The sequence below is a fragment of the Tachyglossus aculeatus genome, chromosome 5, assembly GCF_015852505.1.
Source record: "Tachyglossus aculeatus isolate mTacAcu1 chromosome 5, mTacAcu1.pri, whole genome shotgun sequence".
NCBI classification, from domain to species: domain Eukaryota; kingdom Metazoa; phylum Chordata; class Mammalia; order Monotremata; family Tachyglossidae; genus Tachyglossus; species Tachyglossus aculeatus.
This window is the reverse complement of record NC_052070.1, coordinates 17462749-17481408: the sequence shown is the minus strand read 5'-3', so window position 1 is coordinate 17481408 and position 18660 is coordinate 17462749. Positions and strand designations below refer to the sequence as shown.

The 18660-nt window shown below is 42.7% G+C and overlaps 1 protein-coding gene across 10 annotated transcripts in view; it reads right to left on the bottom strand.

Moving 5' to 3' along the window:
- PTPRM (protein tyrosine phosphatase receptor type M) overlaps window positions 1-18660 on the bottom strand; it is an 892842-nt gene that overhangs the window by 325853 nt on the left and 548329 nt on the right. For 6 of the 10 annotated variants that reach the window (XM_038746194.1, XM_038746195.1, XM_038746197.1 and 3 more), the window contains exons 12-14: window positions 13333-13606; window positions 11849-11885; window positions 1692-1766 (exon numbers count right to left, since the gene is read on the bottom strand). In XM_038746194.1, coding sequence (XP_038602122.1) covers window positions 1692-1766; window positions 11849-11885; window positions 13333-13606 — 386 coding nt within the window. The remainder of the gene's footprint in view (window positions 1-1691; window positions 1767-11848; window positions 11886-13332; window positions 13607-18660) is intronic. The other 4 variants (XM_038746200.1, XM_038746201.1, XM_038746202.1 and 1 more) reach the window with 1 other exon arrangement.

The following is an 18660-nucleotide window of genomic DNA, read 5'->3' as shown; positions in this document are numbered from 1 at the left end:
TATATACAGGTGCTGTGGGGAGGGGAAGGAGGTAAGGCAGGGGGATGGGGAGGGGGAGGAGGGGGAAAGGAAGGAGGGGGCTCAGTCTGGGAAGGCCTCCTGGAGGAGGTGGGCTCTCAGTAGGGCTTTGAAGGGAGGAAGAGAGCTAGCTTGGAGGATGTACAGAGGGAGGAAATTCCAGGCCAGGGGGATGACGTGGTCCGGGGGTCGACGGCGGGACAGGCGAGAATGAGGCAGAGTGAGGAGATTAGCGTCAGAGGAGCGGAGGGTGCGGGCTAGGCTGTAGAAGGAGAGAAGGGAGGTGAGGTAGGAGGGGGCGAGGTGATGGAGAGCCTTGAAGCTGAGGGTGAGGAGTTTTTGCCCGATGTGTAGGTTAATTGGTAGCCACTGGGGATTTTTGAGGAGGGGAGTAACATGCCCAAAGTGTTTCTGCACAAAGAGGATCCGGGCAGCGGTGTGAAGTGTGGACTAAAGTGGGGAGAGACAGGAGGATGGGAGATCGGAGAAGAGGCTGATGCAGTAATCCAGTCGGGTAATCAATGGTACTTACTAAGCACTTACTTGTTAAGGACACTGTACTAAACGCTTGGAAGATGACAATACAACAGAGTTGGTTGATATATCCTTCCTCTGGCCTGGAATGCCCTCCCTCCTGTAATCTGCCAAACTAGCACACTTCCCCCCTTCAAAGCCCTACTGAAAGCTCACCTCCTCCAGAAGGCCTTCCCAGACTAAACCCCCCTTTTCCTCTGCTCCTCCTCCCCTCCCCATCACCCTGACTCGCTCCCTCTGCTCTACCTCCCTCCCCGCCCCACAGCACTTGTGTATATAAATACATATTTATTATTCTATTTATTTTATTAATGAAGTGCATATATCCGTAATTCTATTCATTTATATTGATGCTATTGTTGCCTGTTTACTTGTTTTGATGTCTGTTTCCCCCCTTCTAGGCTTTGAGCACGTTGTTGGGCAGGGATTGTCTCTATTTGCTGCTGAATTGTCCTTTCCAAGCGCTTAGTACTGTGCTCTGCGCACAGTACGTGCTCAATAAATATGACTGAATGAATGAATATGCTTCCTGCCCACAAGGAGCTTTCCATCTAGTAGAGTTTGACTGTGAATCCCCATATGGGACAGGGGCTGTATCCAACCTAAATATCTTGTCTCTAGCCCAATTCTTAGCACCGTGCCTGGCACAGAGTAAGTGCTTAACAAACACTATTATAATTATTTTTACTATTATCTCATGTCATCACCCTAAACGACACTAATGTAAGCACAAAATCTGGAAGCCAGAAACCCACTCTTTACCCCAAAATTGCAAAGCCTCATCATAACCTGGAAAACAAGAAATTCACCCAGATATAGACTAAAACTCTGATGGATGTCCAACTGGTCCAAGTCCAGATAGGCTCCGTTGCTTTACAAATTTAGGCTGGAAGGAACATACCACAGACAAAGTACACAATGAAAACATGCAGCGGAGTTGTATTTGAACACATGGAGATCGAAGTACATGTAGTAGGGGCCCAGCACAGTTCTTACCCTACTAAGGGCTGAGCCCAAATCAAACATTCATATGGGAGAAACAATCCATGAGCAAAGAAGGAAACATGGATGGGGAAACCAAGTGGAAGAAAATGAGAAGAAAATGGGCAAGATGACTGGTCTAAACTTGAATGTCTGACCTGTTAGTTGGCCGTCGCCTGCAGCAGGGGCGATGCGAATGTATGGTGTTGTAAGCTGAGTCACGATTATCGCAGCTAAGGCAAAGGAAGATTTCCAGGTCAGCATGCATGAGGGAAAAAAAAGCCAGACTGAAGCTAGGCTATCAAGAGAATCTTGGTCAGTATATCAAATTGTCTCAACTTTTTACCAGCAACAACCACGAAAAAGGAAATCAGGAAAAAAAAAATTCTCCCTCCCACTTTCCCGGGGGAAACTGGGATTTCTTGGGCTCTGACCCGAGTGAATCTGCAGCAGCCGAGCGTTTTGACTGTGGTGTTGGGAAGACCAACAGACGGACTGAAGATCCAAGAAGCCGCAGTCGACACTGAGCAATGCTCCTGGTGACAGGCATGCACCCCAAGTCCAATGAATGCTTCTGACAACCAACTCTCTGCACCTCAAGGTTACCTGGGTTACTCCAGCCCTCTGCTGGTCGCATGTTTCAAAGCCACACTCTTTGTCCTTGATAGGAATCATTGGGTCTTACCCCTTGGGGTTGAGTTTCAGCCGGATTATCACAGCCTTTCCCATTTGAAAATAAGCTTTCTCCTTTCCCGCTCGAAGGGATGGAAAGAGCTTTCCTCAAAAGCAAGAGAAAGGACAGGGGCCATCCAGTGAGTTCTGACTGCCTCGTCCACAGAGGAAGGGTCAGGGGCCATGGAAATGATCCATTTTCCTGGACATGAGCTTGTGTGGAACTTGGTAGTCCTTCGTGATCAACGGAGTGATGACATGTATATTGAAAAAATATACAAGATGAAAAGGTCAGACCCAAAAAATGCAGCTGGAAAAATGATGCCAAGAAATAATATGGGAAAATTAAGGATAGGCTTAAATGAAAGATCGTTAATTTACATAGCTCAGCCTGAGTGCTGTTAGAAATGTGGCAGCGAGTGAGGAAAATAGATCATCTACCATCTGCAGACAATTACACTCAAAACTGCTGCTGCATAATATTTTGAAACATCCCTCTGCAGCATTCCAACACAACACTGTTCTTAGTTGCTAGAGAACTGCAGCAACTGTTTACTGTTATAGCTTCCTCTTACTCCCAATTAATGAAAGCATCCCACATCCCAGAGTTACTAGAGTGGACACATCATCTAGCTACCATTTTAGTCAGCGAATCAAGGTCCCACAAAATACTCCAATGGTCACTTAACCTAGGAACATCACAAGTCACAGCAGGAAAACCTGAATTTCTAATTGGAATGAAGCACTGTTATGACATTGCCGTTTAAACACAGTGGAGAGTTTTCAATCGCAGCCTTTTTAAAAACGTTTATCCGATGGCACTACTTAGTGTGAAGAAAAAGGCAACCTTTTATTTCAAGCAACATCAACAATCTAAATGCAAGCCAATTGGACCTATTTTCTTGTTTAAAAAGATGCTCTTGTCTACCAGAAAAGCCTATTCCGTTCTGCCAAAATGCATGCCTTTGCTATTCATTCCGGCTAGAACATTGTTAGGGAGTTGGAGAATGGATTGATCAGACAAAAGGACTTGGTTACTGTGGGTCAGGGTGTTAGAATCAGTGTTTGAATGCGAGGTATGAGTGCACTTGTGGAGTGTCAAGCACAGCAAAGACAATGTAGCTTTTCTTTAACAGGAGACTGTGCAAAGAATGCCATTCCTCTGTTATGTCTAGTGGTAACTGTCCTGCCTCACTAATTCTAAGTGTTGCATGGGTGGGAAAAGGAACAACTACTGTATTTACTTTAAATACTTCTGGATAACGTCTAAAGTACGATGCAAAAGAGATCCTAATGCTGAAGTGAGAACACCTGTACTAAAATAAAATTATATTTCCAAATAGTCAGGATCTTCGTATGATCTGGGAAGTGCTTCCTTCTCATTAACTTCCGTCGGCTCTTATTGTTTTTATTGTTGTCATTGTTCGATGTAATTTGTTGTGTCAATCTTTCCCTGGGTGGCTGTTGCCTTTTCCTCCTCACACTGCTTCTTCTTAGATTGGGAGCCCTTATGAAGGCCATGGACCAAGTACAATTTTTCCTCCACTGTATTTTGTCCCACCACTTAGCACAGTGCTCTGCACATAAAGGCACTCAATAAACACCACTTAATATCCTTTAAGTGCTAATGTAAAATAAGTGAAGTTGTTTAACACAAAGGACCCAGGTTGCAAGTTGGGATTTTGTTAGTGTGTTAGGAAAAGGGTTTTTTTTAGAACTCAGCCTGATAGGAGGATAGAACGTTAAACTTTCATTCCAAAGTGTAATGAATTTAAATAGCATATCACCTCAATGAACAGATAATACACTACTTAATGTTTTCTTAATGAAGATAATTTTCTTCCCTTGGTGCATTGGCTAACACAGAATAAAGACAGAAAATTCAGAAACACAACAAAAAGTTCCATAGACGAAGTAGCAAAACACAGCATAAAGTGCTATTCAGAGAAACATGCTTAAATTGTCTTCCATGAAATCATGGTGGGGCATGATTAAGAAAACATGTTAGTAACATGCTTTAATAAGAATTGATTGAGTGCTCACTGTACTTTTATTTCTACTGCCACCTACTGAAAATGGATTAAGGTATGATCATCTGCCTGTGTACAACGTATGTCTTGCTATTGTTGTTCTATCACAAGCACTTAGTAAATGTCTTACACTCAGTGCTAGATAAATACCACTGACTGATAAACATGGAGTTTGATATTGAAAATGAATCAGAGTTCACAGCTTTTTAAATTTATCAATATACTTGTTTTACATTATCTTATGCCAAAACTTCTGTGATCTTTACAGAAGACAGTATTTCTTGCAAATGACACTGTGGTCAGAGAGTCAGAGAAGTTCTAAAACACATAGTGCCAGAAAAAATATGGAGCTCATCCAATCACATTTGCTAGATGCTTAAAGAATGCCTTTGGAAATTTTCCCCTCAAGATATTAAAATATTTCCCCTGTTATTACCTGTATACATATAAGCATGTTCAGAAGGTCAGTGTGGTCTCCTAACACATTGTCGAAAGTAAAACAACCAAAATACTTGAAGATTCCAGAAACAAGAACCAGAGCAACAAAAATGTCAATCATCATAGAACAGCCAGCAGGAATCCTATCTAAGCCCTCATTTCCTTTCTTCCCCACTCCCTTCTACATCACCCTTGCACTTACATTTGCTCCCTTTTTTCACCTCTCCCTCAGCCCCAAAGCACTGACATACACATCTGTAATTCATTTAGTTATATTGTCTGTCTCCCCCTGTAGACTATAAGCTTGCGGTGGACAGAGAATGGGTCTACCAATTCTGTATTACATTGTATTCTCCCAAATGCTTAGTACAGTGCTTTACACATAGTAAATATCAATAAATATGATTGATTGAGTGATTAGTATTTCCAAAACACTGGACTACAAGACCAATTTTTACATCATTTAAACTGGGGTTCTTTTGATGATTTAATTTAAGCTGGGGTTCTTTTGATGATTTCTCTTTCAACCAGTAAAGGTTTTGCCTTTAAATTGGTAAAACGAAATGCTGTTGGAGGCGGCAAATGAAGCAGCTTTTCCCAAATTAAAAAAAAGGTAATATGAGTAGCCCATCTTTCCAAATTCTTCTGTTATTTTTGTGGTAGTCAGCCAGTCTATGACTAACCGACAGGGTGGTGAGGAAGTGGACAGGGAGGGAAACCCAATCATTCACAATGAGAAGAAAAAAGAATTACTGAAAAAGCCAATGAGTCAGGGCTGGGGGAGGCAGGACTGCTGATGAGACTGTCTACTGCCATATGAGGCCGAATCCCACGGGAGCCATCTCAACCGAGAAAAACAGAGATGGCCAGCCAGGGTGGGCAATATACTCTTTCCAAATTGCGTATTTAAATACGATGGAAGCTCATCATGAATGGATTATGAATCAGATGGGAATTAAATACCCATGGGGCAGGGAATCCTGCCTTCTAGAAAGTGTGACTCTCACTGCACTCTGAGGCTGACAGCTCCCCCGACCAGCATCCTCATGGCTCCCCTGTTCAGTGCATCACAAAGTAACAGTGAGAAATAATAACTGAAAAACAATAACATTTTAAAATGCACTGGGTTAGTCCCAAGTCTAGAAATGTGGTAGAAGTATGGAGCGTTCCCGTGAACCAAAAACAGAACTGGGTGCATTTCTGAAGCCGGCAAAAAACTGGGCATTTGACCATAAAACAGCAAAATTCCATTATTGCCAGAATTGGAAAAGTAGTATCCATAATTTATCCTGCCCAATGATGTGACTGGGGTAAGAAAACGGCATGTTAAAGGTAGCCTGGCTTTATCTGACGTGTTCAGCTCTCCTATTCTACATGATCAAAACTAATACAATGAGGAGCAGTGGATTCCAGTGGATAGAGCATGGGCCCGGAAGTCAGAAGGACCTGGATTCTAATGCCGACTCTACCACTGGTCTGCTGTGTGACCTTGGACAAGACATTTAACTTCTCTGTGCCTCAGTTACTTCATCTATAAAATGGGGATCATTCATTCAATCGTATTTAATAATAATATTAATAATAATAATGGTACTTGTAAAGTGCTTACTATGTGCCAAGCACTATTCCAAGAGCTGGATAGTAATAATCATGGTATTTGTTAAGCACTTACTTTGTGCCAGGCATTGTTCTAAGACCTGGGATAGATAAAAGATAACTGGGTTGGGCACAGTTCTGTCTCACATAGGGCTCACAGTCTTAATCCTCATTTTACAGATGAGGGAACTGAGGCACAGAGAAGTGAAGTGACTTGCCAAAGGTCACACATCAGAGGAGTGGCAGAGCTGGGATTAGAACCCATGACCTTTTGACTCCCAGGACTGTGCTATTCACTAGGCCATGCTGCTTCTCTAAGACTGTGGGCCCTATGTGGGACAAGGACTGTGTCCAAACTGTAACTACCCCAGGGCTTAGTATGATGCCTGGTGCATAGTAAGCACTTAACAAATACCTTAAAAAATCAACAATCCCAGTAAGATTAAAATTGATAATAAAAGATAATTTAGAGGGACATATCCATAGATGAATATTACAATTTGAGCTATTGGTTAAATGAAACTCTCCCCAAACTATGGCTAAAAAGTCACATGTTCCCCATTGGGGCATTTCATAAGAATGTGGCATTCTTTATGGAAGCAGAGACTAGTAGAAAGAGCACAGGCCTAGGGGCACAGAGAACCTGGGTTGGAATCCTAGCTCTGCCGCCTACTTGCTCTGTGCCTTGGGCAAGTCGCTTAACTGCTCTGGGCCTCAGTTTCCTCATCAGTAAAATGGGGACTCAATGTCTGCTCTCAAACTTCCCCTTACACTGTGAGCCACAGGTGGGCCAGGGTCTAACTCACCTGATTTTCTTGGTTCTACCTCAGTGCTTAGAACAGTGCTTGTTATAGAGTGTGTGCTTAACAAGTACCACGATTATTATTATTATTATTATTATTATTATTCCAAGAGTGGCCTGTACGAGAACGTTTCCTTTTGAAACCCTCATTAGGCATTAGATGGACAACCAAATTGGGAGGCAGTATGAACAGGGATGATTTTGCATGGAGAAGAGCCAGGGGAATAGGGAAGGGCAGAGGACTCATGAGGGTGAGCAGTCTCAATCAATCAATTGTACTGAGCTTTTACTATGTACACAGCACTGTACTAAGCACTTGGGAGAATACAATCCAACAGAATTAGTGGACTGGATCCCTGCCCATAACACGCTTACAGTCTAGAGTCTCAAAAATGACCTAAAGTCAGTCAATCAATTGTATTTACTGAGTACTTACTGTGTGCAGAGCACTGTACCAAGCACTTGGGAGAGTACAATATAACAGATAAATTCCCTGCCCAGAACCAGCTGACGGTCTATAGGGGGAGACAGACATTGATATAAACACAGATATGTGGTGATGATGATGATGATGGTGGGGATATTTGTTAAGCATTTACTATGTGCCAAGCACAGTTCTAAGCGCTGGGGTAGATACAAGGTAATTAGGTTGTCTCACGTGGGGCTCACAGTTTTAATCCCCATTTTATGAGATAACTGAGGCACAGAGAACTGAAGTGACTTGCCCAAAGTCACAAAGCTGACATGTGGCAGAGTCAGAATTCACTTCACCCCCTCCTACCTCTCCTCCCTTCTCTCCTTCTACTGCCCAGCCTGCACCCTCCGCTCTTCTGCCGCTAATCTCCTCACCGTGCCTCGTTCTCGCCTGTCCCGCCGTCGACCGGCCCATGTCATCCCCCTGGCCTGGAATGCCCTCCCTCCCCACATCCGCCAAGCTAGCTCTCTTCCTCCCTTCAAGGCCCTACTGAGAGCTCACCTCCTCCAGGAGGCCTTCCCAGACTGAGCCCCTTCCTTCCTCTCCCCCTCCTCCCCATCTCCATCTCCCCCGCCTTACCTCCTTCCCTTCCCCACAGCACCTGTACATATGTATATATGTTTGCACGTATTTATTACTCTATTTATTTATTTTACTTGTACATATTTATTCTATTTATTTTATTTTGTTAATATGTTTTGTTTTGTTCTCTGTCTCCCCCTTCTAGACTGTGAGCCCACTGTTGGGTAGGGACCGTCTCTATATGTTGCCAACTTGTACTTCCCAAGCACTTAGTACAGTGCTCTGCACATAGTAAGCGCTCAATAAATACGATTGATTGATTGATTGATTAGAACCCATGACCACTGACTCCCAAGACCGTGATCTTTCCACTAAGCCCTGCTGCTCCTCAACAAAAGGACATACGTACATATGTAAATATGTACCTAAGTGCTGTGTGCCTGGGAGCGGCGAATGAATAAGGGGAGGATATATGAAAGATATCAGTTTAAGTGTTGGTCTCTGTTTAGCTTGGGAACAAGGCAAGTGGATGGGCTCGAACTGAACCCACAGGGAACGGAAAAATCCCAACAAGAAGCCTCTGTCTATATGGGTTCAGCCACACAGAAATACTTTGAGAGAAAGTTTCTAAGAACTGAGTGATCTGTGTCTTCCCAGGTTGATCTGGGGGCAACCCCACTTCAATCAATTATTCATCAATCAGTGGTATTTACTGAGAGGCAACTGTATGCAGAGTACCATATTAGCTGCTTGGGAAAGTAAAATACAAGAGAATTGGCAGACATGACCACAACCTCACTTTGGGCTAACTGGGGAGACAGACATTAAAATGAATTAGAGGGAAGAAGCCAAGTATAAACGTAGGTACTTAAGTGTTTTTGCTCTGGGGTCGGGTAAGTATCAGAATGCTTTAGGGATACAGATCCAGGGGCAGAGATGACACAGAAGGGAGTTGGGAAATGGGGGACTTAGTCAGGGAAGGCGTCTTGGTGGAGACAGGCTTCTAAGATGGCACTGAAGGAGGAGGCTGGGGGATGTTTCCTTCACAACCCTATAATGTGTGTGCAGAGAAATGACACCCTATTTCATATTATTGAATTGGATCCATATGATATATCTGACTTCTCCCTTCGTGATCTACTGGCTAAAGCCTACTGCTGTGAAAGTGTCCCCATACCACTTCTGAAAAAAAAGAAGCAGGCAATCAATCAACCAGATTATCCAATTACCAAAATGTCCCCAAACGATGTGTAAAACAAGTGGCAATAATGATTACCCTGGCTGAAGGAGGAAAGAAATCGATTCCTAGCACCAATTACTGCAACCATTTGCCAAAGCTGCAGATTTCCACATTTGCTACGGATGTAACTGTAATAGTGCATAATCCTTGTGATCCAAACCGAGAAGTGGAAAGTGTATAATTGTTATGTTCAGGGGAAAAAGAATCAAGGTGGGAAACAGGGAATAAAGCTGATAATAATGGTATTTCTTAAGTTGAGCACATAGTAAGCAGTGTGGTCTAGTGAGTAAAGCCTGATAACCTCGTAACTACCCCAGTGCTTAGAACAGTGCTTGGCACATAGTAAGTGCTTGATCAATCAATCAATCGTATTTATTGAGCACTTACTGTGTGCAGAGCACTGTACTAAGCACTTGGGAAGTACAAGTTGGCAACATATAGAGACGGTCCCTACCCAACAGTGGGCTCACAGTCTAGAAGGGGGAGAAAGAGAACAAAACAAAACATATTAACAAAAAAAAATAAATAGAATAGATATGTACAAGCAAAATAAAGAAATAATAGAGTAATAAATACATACAAACATATATACACATACATATATACAGGTGATACAAACAAATATACATATATACAGGTATATATATATATATACACAGGTATGTACATATATATGTTTGTATATATACAAATAGCATTATTATTAAAGCACAGGCCTGGAATCTAGAGGACCTGGGTTCTGATCCCCACTTCACCACTTGCCTGCTGTGACACCTTGGGCAAGCTATTTAACTTCTCTTTGCCTCAGTTTTCTCAACTGCCAAAAAAATAGGGATTCAATACCTATTCTCTCTCCTATTTAGACAGTGAGCCCCATATAGAACAGGGACTCTGTTCTGCCTGATTAACTTGTATCTATCCCGGTGCTCAGAACAGTACCTCCTCCAGGAGGCCTTCCCTGACTGAGCCCCCTCCTTCATCTCCCCCTCCTCCCCCTCTCCATCCTCCCAACCTTACCTCCTTCCCCTCCCCACAGCACCTGTTGTATGTTTTATGTATTTAATACTCTATTTATTTATTTTATTTGTACATATTTATTCTATTTATTTTATTTTGTTAATATGTTTTGTTTTGTTCTCTGTCTCCCCCTTCTAGACTGTGAGCCCACTGTTGGGTCGGGACAGTCTTTATATGTCGCCAACTTGTACTTCCCAAGCGCTTAGTACAGTGCTCTGCACACAGTAAGCACTCAATAAATACGATTGAATGAATGAATGAACATAGGATGCGCTTAACAAATACCATAAAAAAGTGCTGGAGTAGATATGAGATAAAAAAAAGTAGACTAAAGTGCTGCCAAAGAAATGTGCCACTCCCTGAGGACAGGCCCAGCACATTTTGTGCCAAGTCTTTCGGCACACCGAGATCCCTTGAGTGTGTCATTTAGACGTTCTTGTTTCAGAGCATTGACGCTGACCTTGATGCCTGAAAAGAATTACTGTGTTAATGCACTGCCTAACCAGCAGAGATCAGGCTAGTCAGTGAACAAGGTCTGCTATCTGGAGAGACAGAAAGAGAATCTACAATGAATAAAAAAGATGGAAAATAACTAGAAAATGACAAAGATAAACACAAAGCATGATGGGGGACAGGTGTCCTTAAATTGGGGTGAACTGGAAAATTTCAGAAATATGAACCATCCTGTAAACAGTTCTGGAGTGGAATACGATTTTATGGGCAACCAGATGATTGACTTCAATAAAGAAATAATCAGTGCAGGGATTTCTGAGGAGGGCTATCGTTCTTCACTTTGGTAGAAGGCACTAGGTAGGCGCGAGGATATTTCTTCTGCTAAGAGAATGGTTTTAGGGAGAGAAGGTTATGTGATCAACAACTAAAACCGCTGTCCCTGTTCTGTGGTGTCTATGGATGGTCTCAGTGGTCATTTCAAGGCTAGCATAGCAGGGGCTAGAGATGGGTATGATCTTTAGTTATCTGACCCAAGGCAAAGGCACAAGATTCAGAACAATCCAGTCATCCCAATGTTGGTCAGCTCCTCACCTATCTTCCTTTCCCAAAATAATTCATATTAGATCATTGCTCATAATAGTGGGTAATGATGTACTACCTTGTACTATATCAGATACTCCTAATAGTGGGTAATGCTGTACTACCTTGTACTAAATCAGATACTCATAATAGTGGGTAATGCTGTACTACCTTGTAATAAATCAGATACCAAGAATTCCACTGCTGATAATTTACTGCTCTACTAGGCTCAAAAATGTTAGTAAATGTAATGCAATTATAGAAAACTAAAAGGTAGGGTTAAAACAATTACCGACAGAATTTCTGCTTCTTGTGGAATATTTTGGTTCCTCAGCTAACCCTCCGATGGATCAGTTTTCAATGTGGTAGGGCTATGGCAGGAGGTGAAGCCAACATTTCAACAAAGGGAATGTTTTTAGAAATTTGTAAACAATTTACAAGACTTGAACTGATATAAACCCAGCACGCAGCTCACAATTGTTGCAACATACCTTTTGTGGCCACCCTGACGCAATCAATTTTGGTTTCCTGTGTCAAATAAAGAGGAAAAAGGTCACCATTTGGACTGTAGACAGTACACAGATAACCATCTGGGATACTATTTTAAAATGATTCTTAAGGAAAGAGCTCTCTGTGCACACGTGTCCGGATCACACAGTAAGAGGGCCCGTGGTCATTGGGACATAAAAGCCTAAAGGATTCAACTAAGATATTTGTCCCAACGCTATCCCAAAGTAGGGAGGAAGTGTTCCAGACATGATGCGTACAAGAGTTTCACATGGATGGTTCCCTCCGGGCGTCCAAATCCTATTGGGGTTAAAGTTACTAGAGTATACAGGGTGTTAAGAACCCCATGGAGCGATTCTTTTGGGAAAAGAAAACAACAGTCATTGTTGGCCCATCCTGTACTTTCAGTTCACGGGAGAGAAGGGCCATGAGAGCATCTGATAGAAAACATTTCCGGGTAATTGGGGGAGAGGGTTAAATCTTATCAGGAATTACAGGGTTCTGGTGGGTCGAGGGGAGCAGGAAAAGGGAAAACAATTCTAGGAAGATTCAAAAGTATCTGACTCGCTGACGTTGTAGCTTGGTTGCATCTCATTTTTCAGAGACAGTTTTAACTGGGGGAAAAATGTGTTTCTAATTTAGACACAGAAAGTCTTAACTGTTGGGGGATCAAGGAAAGAAAATGGGAAGAGACAAAAAGGCAGAAGCCATTAACAGAAGCAACGTGGCTTAGTGGAAAGAACCCGGGCTTGGGAGTCAGAGGTCGTGGGTTCTAATCCCAGCTCCGCCACTTGTCAGCTATGTGACCTTGGGCAGGCCACTTAGCTTCTCCGTGCCTCAGTTACCTCATCTGTAAAATGGGGATTAAGACTGTGAGCCCCACGTGGGACAACCTGATTACCTTGTATCTACCCCAGCGCTTAGGACAGTAATTGGAACTTAATAAGCACTTAACAAATGCCATCATTATTATTATTATTATGCGAGATTGTCCATCTCCAGTCAGGGGAAACTGTATGCCTTGGTAGTTTCAGCATTTGTATTTAAAGTCGAAAGTGGGACAGTGCGACCAGCCAACTCTTGGCAGCCAGACTGAAAATTTAAATACAGCAGAATATCGGTAACCTGTTCTGGATGGAGCATCTTTTCAATCAATTAATCGTATTTATTGAGAGCTTACTGAATGCAGAGCACTGTACTATGTGCTTGGGAAAGTATAATATGACAGAGTTGGTAGACACATTCCCTGTCCACAACAAGCTTACAGTTTAGAGGGAGCTTACAGTCTTTTTTAGGTAAATCTGTTTGGGGCAAAAGCTTTAAAAAAAAAAACCAACCCAAAACTATTGTTTCTCTGTGACTTGTGAATCTCAGCTTTCTTCATGTCTTTATTGCAGTCTCTACTCTTAGCCAGAAAAGCTCGGTTTGTACCCCAAAAGCAGCAGCAAAAACCAGATATAAGATTTACCCCATTAGCTCTGCTAGCAGCTTGAAAATAAATTTTGTAGCTTTTATGAGGGAGAAGAGGTGTGTTCCAGTATCCACTGTACGTGCGATTATCTCCAATAGTGAAAGGTTGAGCAGTTTGAAGGCTGTTGGCAGGAAACTCGGCAGCAAAGTAGTATTGTGAGTTGAGAACAGATGCATTCTGGAAGTGAATGGGCACTGGGTAGCATTTCAGGATTTCTGATGCCTTTTTGGTCCTTTGAGCACGCTCTTCCTCAACAACAATTTGATAGACACTAAGAAATTAGAAGAGAAGAAAAATTGGATGGGTTATTTTTTTTGACATTTGACCAGCCCAACTGATTCCATTCTCCAATGCAGAATGACTACACTGACATGTGGCATTTGAAAGAAAGGGTAACTTGAATAAAATCCATATGTCCTCAAAGAATGTGATTCCACACAAACAATATCTCTTCCTGGGAAATGAAATTCAACATATACACTTAAGGTAGGAAGGATCTCCCTCCTTTTGATGACTATCACTTCAGTTTGTTTACCTGCCTCAAATGAAAATCATCTGAATTTGAATTTTAAAAAAGAACAATAGAAAATTTATCAAGTGGCACTGATTTGCTTAAATGTCAACACACATATTATTTAATATAGATGCTAAGTCACAAAACATAATGTTTAGGTTCCTTTTTCCTACTGAGATTCGGTATAATACAGTAAAATAACATTTCTGCTGTCGAGAAAAACAAATGTCAGCCACTTGTGTTGATGTCTTAGAAAACAGAAATATGTTTCCATCTATGATAATGGAAGATGGAAAGCGGTAATGAAGCACTGATCTCAACCCGCTTTTTAAATCACCCAAAACTTGAGTTATCAGAACTGTTCCTCTGGACCAGCTTCCTGCAATTCTGAACCTAAGCCATTTTCCAGAGAACAAAACTGCATATTTCCTTTCATTTGAAAGTCGAATGACCTTGGGACTCTCCCCACCAATTCCCTTAAAGGACAGAGAAACTTCTGGGCTGCTGAACGTTGGGTAGAACACTTTTTAAAGGAGGAAAAAAAGCCTAGCTCTATGCACATCCCCCTACAGCACCAAAACCTCCAATGACTGCTCTCTTTGCATCAAGCAGAAGATCCTCACTATTAGCTTTAAGGCATTCACTCACCTCTCTTCCCACTATTTATCCTCACTCCACTCCCACTACAACCCAGGCTACAAACTCTGAATCTCCAGAACCAATGTACTCATTAATAATAATAATAATAATGGCATTTATTAAGTGCTTACTATGTGCAAAGCACTGTTTTAAGTGCTGGGGAGGTTAGAAGGTGATCAGGTTGTCCCACAGGGGGACTCACAGTCTTAATCCCCATTTTACAGATGAGGTAACTGAAGCCCAGAGAAGTTAAGTGACTTGCCCAAAGTCACACAGCTGGCAATTGGCAGAGCCAGGATTTGAACCCATGACCTCTGACTCCAGAGCCCATGCTCTTTCCACTGAGCCACGCTGCTTCTCATTATGCTCTGCACTCTTGTTTTGCCATTAACACTCTCCGCTAGAACTCCACTCCCTTTCAGATCTGGCAGACCACTAAAGCAGTATGGCTCAATGGAAAAAGCACAGGCTTGGGAGTCAGAGGTTACAGGTTCTAATCCCGGCTCTGCCGCTTGTCAGCTGTGTGACTTTGAGCAAGTCACTTAACTTCTCTGTGCCTCAGTTACCTCATCTGTAAAATGGGGATTAAGACTGTGAGCCCCAGGTGAGACAACCTGATCACCTTGTATCCCCCCAGCGCTCAGAACAGTGCTTTGCACATAGTAAAAGCTTAACAAATACCATCATCATCATCATCTTCAAAGGCCTAATAAAACCTGATCTCCTCCAGAAAGCCTTTCCTGACTTTTTCCCTTTTTCCCTCCCTTTGTCACCTAAGCACTTGGGTCCATATACCCTAAGCACTTGGGTACTCAGCCCACTCCTTATTTGGTTGCATCCTCTATCTCTAATTTATTTTAGTTTCTGTCTCTCCCACGAGACTGTCAGTATCTCAAGGGGAGAGACTGCATCTACTAACTCTACTGTACTCTCCCAAGTGCTTAGTACAGTGCCTGGCACATGATAAGTGCTCAACAAATGCCATTAAAAAAGTGCTTATTATATTGCTCTGTAAACAGTATGCTCTCAATAAATACTACTGATGGATTGCAAAAGAAGGGGCCATATCTCCGATGGTCTAAGCAGCTCCCAGGGGGAGGTTTGCTTTTACAAACACAGGTTTGCTTTTACCCCTGGATCACTGCCTAAGGCTAATGCATTGTGGAGGCTTTAAGGGAACTCAAGAGGCCATCTTGACAACCTCGTAGCCCCTACATCTGCCGTAATGCCAAGAACAGTCCAGAGATTGAGGTAAAGCACATGCGAAATCTCGGGAAGTAGTGGTATTGGGACATGTATTTCCTCTTTCTGGGGCCTGAGAGTTTGTAAGGGAAGTTGCATGGTGTAGTGAATAGAGTACGTGCTTAGGAGTCAGAAGGTCATGGTTTCTAAGCCTGGCTCTACCACTTGTTGCTGTATGGCCTTGGGCAAGCTACTTCACTTCTCTGTGACTCGGTTACCTCATCTGTAAAATGGGGACTAAGACTGCGAGCCCTATGCGGGGCAGGGACTGTTTCCAACTCAATCTACATGTATCCAACCCAGAGTTAAGTAGAACCCGTTGTGAGAAGGGATTGTCTCTATTCATTGCTGAATTGTACTTTCCCAGCGCTTAGTACAGTGCTCTGAACATAGTAAGTGCTCAATAAATATGATGGAATGAATGAATGAATACCTGGCTCTTAACAAATATCACAATTATTATCATTATTATTAGAATCTGAAAAAGTGGATGAGACCACAACACCATTCAACAATTTATTTTTCCCCTCCCTATCCCCAAATGTCCCAGCACTATGTAAAAATGGATTTGGGTGATGGGTAGGGAACCAGGTGTAGAGAAAGTGAGAGGGGTCAGGGGCTCTATGGCTCTCACTGAAAATTGATCAGGCTGGGGAGAAGCCAAGTCAAAGATTAAAGAAGGCTGGAATGACTCCAGATAGAACTTTAGCTAAGAATGTGCTAGTCTCTTTGACAGTCAGTTGGTCAGCAATCAGACTTGTAGTGCTAAGATGTCAGTTGGTCAGAAAAGCAAAGCAAGGAAGAAAGGGAGGTAGTGTTGCTCTGTGAGTGGTAAATTGTGTCTGGATAATAAAAAAGGAAGAATTTATTTATTAATTCATATTAATGTCTGTCTCCCTCACTAGACTGTAAGCCTGTTATGTTAATTCTGTTGTACTGTATGCTCCCAAGCCCTTAGTTCAGTGCTCTGCACATAGTAAGCGCTCAATAAATACAATTGATTGATTGAAGAATAAGAAAAACATCATAGTGGGTGCTGAAAATAAGTGTCCAAATTAGGAAGAAAAGGGAGAAAAGGCTTCATTGACTGACTCTTCAAAGCAACTGTAGGCCAGGATCTGATGGTGATGGGAGACCAATTCCTCAGATGTCAAATGGAAAAGTAATTCAGTGGCACAAAGGTCATCATATTGGTTTGGGGGTGAAATTGTGGATATTTTTCTAGTGCAGTGAATAAAGAAATCAACTAGGACACACTTGACTCTAAATGATACGGATTTGATTTTAAATAATAGGGACAATTGAGGAAATCTTGGTAGGAGCAATAGTATTTAAAAATCAACAGAAAAGAGGAAGTCGTAAGATAAGGAAAATGAACATCAGAAAGCCAACAAGCATTCGTAAGCTTAATCTGATGGAAGAAAAACCCAAGAGAGTTCCTCACTGTTCTTCAAAAAGTCAATTATTCAGGCTCAGGAACAGATATCTCCAAACACAGGAAGGACAAGGAGGGTAAAGTGTCAACCACAGACTCTTGAGTGACCTCTGAGACAAATAAGAAAGTTACAAATACTTCCCACACTACAGCTGTTCCCATGAAGGGTGATTATTATGGCCAACTGAAAACATTCGAGTATCCACATGCAAGTATCTCTAGCACATTAGCCAACTGATCATAAGAAAATTTGCTTCTAGGAGGAGAGGCACTGTGGTCTACTGGAAAGGGATGGGTTATCTAGGAGAAGCAAGCAAGGTGTAGTGGATAGAGCATGGACATGGGAGTCAGATGGTCACGGGTTCTCATGCCAACTCTGCCACTTGTTTGCTGTGGGACTACAAACGTGTGGGCAAGTCCCTTCACTTCTCTGTGCCTCACTTACCTCATCTGCAAAATGGGGGTTGAGAATGTGAGCCCCATGTGGGACAGGGACTGTGTCCAACCTGATTTGCATGTATCTACACCACTGTTCAGTACATTGCCTGGCCCACAGTTAGCACTTAAGTACCACAGTTATTATTATTATTATTACTATTATTATTATTATTATAACCCCAGCTCTTCCACTTGCCTGCTGTATGAACTAGGATTAATCACTTAACTTCTCTGAGCCTCAGTTGCCTCACCTATAAAATAGGCATTAAATACCCGTTCTCCCTCCCCGTTGAATTGTGAGCCCTGTGTGGGACAGATACTTTTTTTATAGCATTTATTAAGCACTTACTATGTGCAAAGCACAATTCTAAGCACTGGGGAGGTTACAAGGTGATCAGGTTATCCCACGGGGGGCTCACAGTCTTCATCCCCATTTTACAGATGAGGTAACTGAGGCCCAGAGAAGTTAAGTGACTTGCCCAAAGTCACACAGCTGACAATTGGCGGAGCTGGGATTTGAACCCATGACCTTTGACTCCTGCTTCCACCCCCCCACCCCTCACTTAAGCGACCTTCCTTATAGTGGCCCCCAACCTCCCTTCCGGGTCCGGTCCTGACTGACTCTTCCCCCACCGCGGGAAAAAGGCCCTTGTTATCACCAAGTTACATTAACAACAATCTCATTCGCACCTACTCAGCCCTCCTGTCCCACCATCGACCCCTGGCCCACGTCATCCCCCGGGCCTGGAATGCCCTCCCTCTGCCCATCCGCCAAGCTAGCTCTCTTCCTCCCTTCAAGGCCCTACTGAGAGCTCATCTCCTCCAGGAGGCCTTCCCAGACTGAGCCCCTTCCTTCCTCTCCCCGTCGTCCCCCTCTCCATCCCCCCATCTTACCTCCTTCCTTTCCCCACAGCACCTGTATATATGTATATATGTTTGTACATATTTATTCCTCTATTTATTTATTTATTTTACTTGTACCTATCTATTCTATTTATTTTATTTTGTTAGTATGTTTGGTTTTGTTCTCTGTCTCCCCCTTCTAGACTGTGAGCCC